General features: G+C 38.8%; 1 protein-coding gene across 1 annotated transcript; it reads right to left on the minus strand.

Moving 5' to 3' along the window:
- Positions 1 to 888: 888 nt before the first annotated feature.
- LOC139196125 (uncharacterized) lies at positions 889 to 1,308 on the minus strand. Its single transcript, XM_070821784.1, has one exon. It carries the CDS (start codon positions 1,306 to 1,308, stop codon positions 889 to 891), a length of 420 nt encoding a protein of 139 aa, XP_070677885.1.
- Positions 1,309 to 2,251: the final 943 nt, after the last annotated feature.

The raw sequence follows: 2,251 nt of genomic DNA on the forward strand, positions 1-2,251 counted from the left end.
CCTATAACTTCTATTTTACAAAATTTGTTTCATATTTTTTGTAAATTCCATTTTTTCCTATAACTTCTATTTCACAAAATTTTTTTCATATATTTTTTCTAAATTCTATTTTTTCCCTATAACTTCTATTTTACAAAATTTGTTTCATATTTTTTTTTAAATTCTATTTTTTTTCCTATAACTTCCTAAACCATTATACAACATTAAATTAAATTAAGTACCATGAAACAACATTAAACAATATGAAACAACATTAAATAACATTAACCAACACAAAAATTATACACCATAAATAAAACATTTAACAACATGAAACTTAAGCAACATTTTTAAAAACATTTAACAACTTAAAACTTAAACGCCTACTCCATGCTTCTTTTGTCCCAAAGATGTGCAACAAGATCCTGTTGTAGGTACTTGTTTGTGGCACAAGAATGTATCATTCTATAACGCCTCATGTACTCATTTATAGAGATACTACCAATTCTTGGATTGAAAGGCAAATTAGGCCTATCATATATTTTTGCACGAGCCCTTCTTGACCTATTTGGATCTTCTTGGTCATCATCGGACTCTCCATCAATATACCCATCTCGCTCATCCTCCATTATCATATTGTGTAATATGATGCAAGACATCATGATGGAGTCCAAATTTTCTCGACTCCACCCTATTGCCAGTTCGCTAATGATCTTCCATCGTGCTTGTAGAATACCGAAAGCTCTCTCAACATCTTTTTGGTATGCCTCTTGGTGTAAGGTAAACAACTTTTCTGCATCAATCTTAGGGTTTGGAATTGCTTGGACAAGTGTCGCCCACTTTGGGTAGATGCCATCTGCCAGGTAATGCCCCATATTGTATTGATGGTCGTTGATGTAGTAGTCAAGTTTAAGGTGCTTTACCTTTCGTCAGACGATTGAAGAGGGGTGAACGCCCAAGAACTGTAATGTCATTTTGGGATCCAGGGACTCCAAAGAAAGCATGCCAGATCCATGTGTCATATGAGGCAACCGCCTTTAACATAACAGTTGGCTTTCCCGACCTTCCGTTAAAGCCTCCTTGCCATTTGGTGGGATAGTTCTTCCAATCCCAATGCATGCAGTCTAATGATCCTATCATGCCCGAAAACCCACGGTCTTTAACTTTGCGAAAGAGCAGATTTAGATCTTCTTGATTTGGCTTGTGGAGGTATTCGTCTTTGTAAACCTGAACAATTGTGTCATAGAATTGTTCAAGAGTATCAAGGCATGTAGACTCAGACATACCATGGGTTTCATCCATCAAATCAGTTGGGGAGCCATAGGCCATCATTCAGAGTGCAACAGTAACCTTCTAATGAGGTGAGAAACTAGGGCGGCCTGCTTTGTCCCGCTTTTGTCGAAAGTATGGATTGACCTGTTGGACATCATGAAGTAAACATTCGAAGACATAATGCCTCATCCGGAAGCGACGTCTGAAATCCTCTTCTGTGTACACTAAGTTGGGGTTGAAGTAGTTGTTCATCAGATTGGCATGCGTCATCACTCTGTTTTGTGGTTTGTAAGAGCGACCAGCAACAGAGCCACCCCATTGAGGTTGTTCCTCAGTTGGTTGACACACCATGGCCACAGCCATGGCTGCTGCTCTGTTTTGTTTGTTGCGCCTTACTTGAACTTCTTCATCAGATTCCTCATCTTCTTGTCTCATTTGTACCTATTTTTCTTCCAATTTAGAATTGGATGAGGACCCCTAGTTGGAATTCGAAGAGAATCCAAAGTTGGAATTCATTGCAAACTTGAATTGAAAGAGATTGAATTGAAATAGATTGAATTCAAAGCTGTGTGAATTATAGCCCAATATCCACCCTATTTATAGCAAAAAAAATTCAAATTCAACGGCTAGTTGACGTCATGCTGACGTCACTTAGTCGTTGGATTTGAATTTAAGTAGTAGTTTTTTAAATAATAAATTATGTTTGGCCCTATGGCCCTTTGGCCTTCGGTTGGAGACGATTTTTTGTGACAAGGCTAAAACGAGCCCTATGGCCTTGGTTGGAGACGGTTTTTTGTGACAGGGCTAAAACGAGCCTTATGGCCTTTTGGCCCTTGGTTGGAGATGGAGGCAAATATGACCCTGTACTAGTCATTAAAATATTAATATCTTGGAGGGCCAGAGGGTTAAAATGAGCCCTCTGGCCAACCCTCAGTTTGGAGATGGCCTAATGGTTTCTTCGAGGCCTCCCTCTCCCATGAAGATCATGAAGTCAAAATCA

Source organism: Malus domestica, chromosome 05 (genome assembly GCF_042453785.1).
Source record: "Malus domestica chromosome 05, GDT2T_hap1".
Taxonomy (NCBI): Eukaryota; Viridiplantae; Streptophyta; class Magnoliopsida; order Rosales; family Rosaceae; genus Malus; species Malus domestica.

Coding starts and splice junctions, on each gene's coding strand:
- LOC139196125 (XM_070821784.1), bottom strand. CDS start 1,308: ATGGCCTATGGCTCCCCAACTGATTTGATGGATGAAACCCATGGTATG.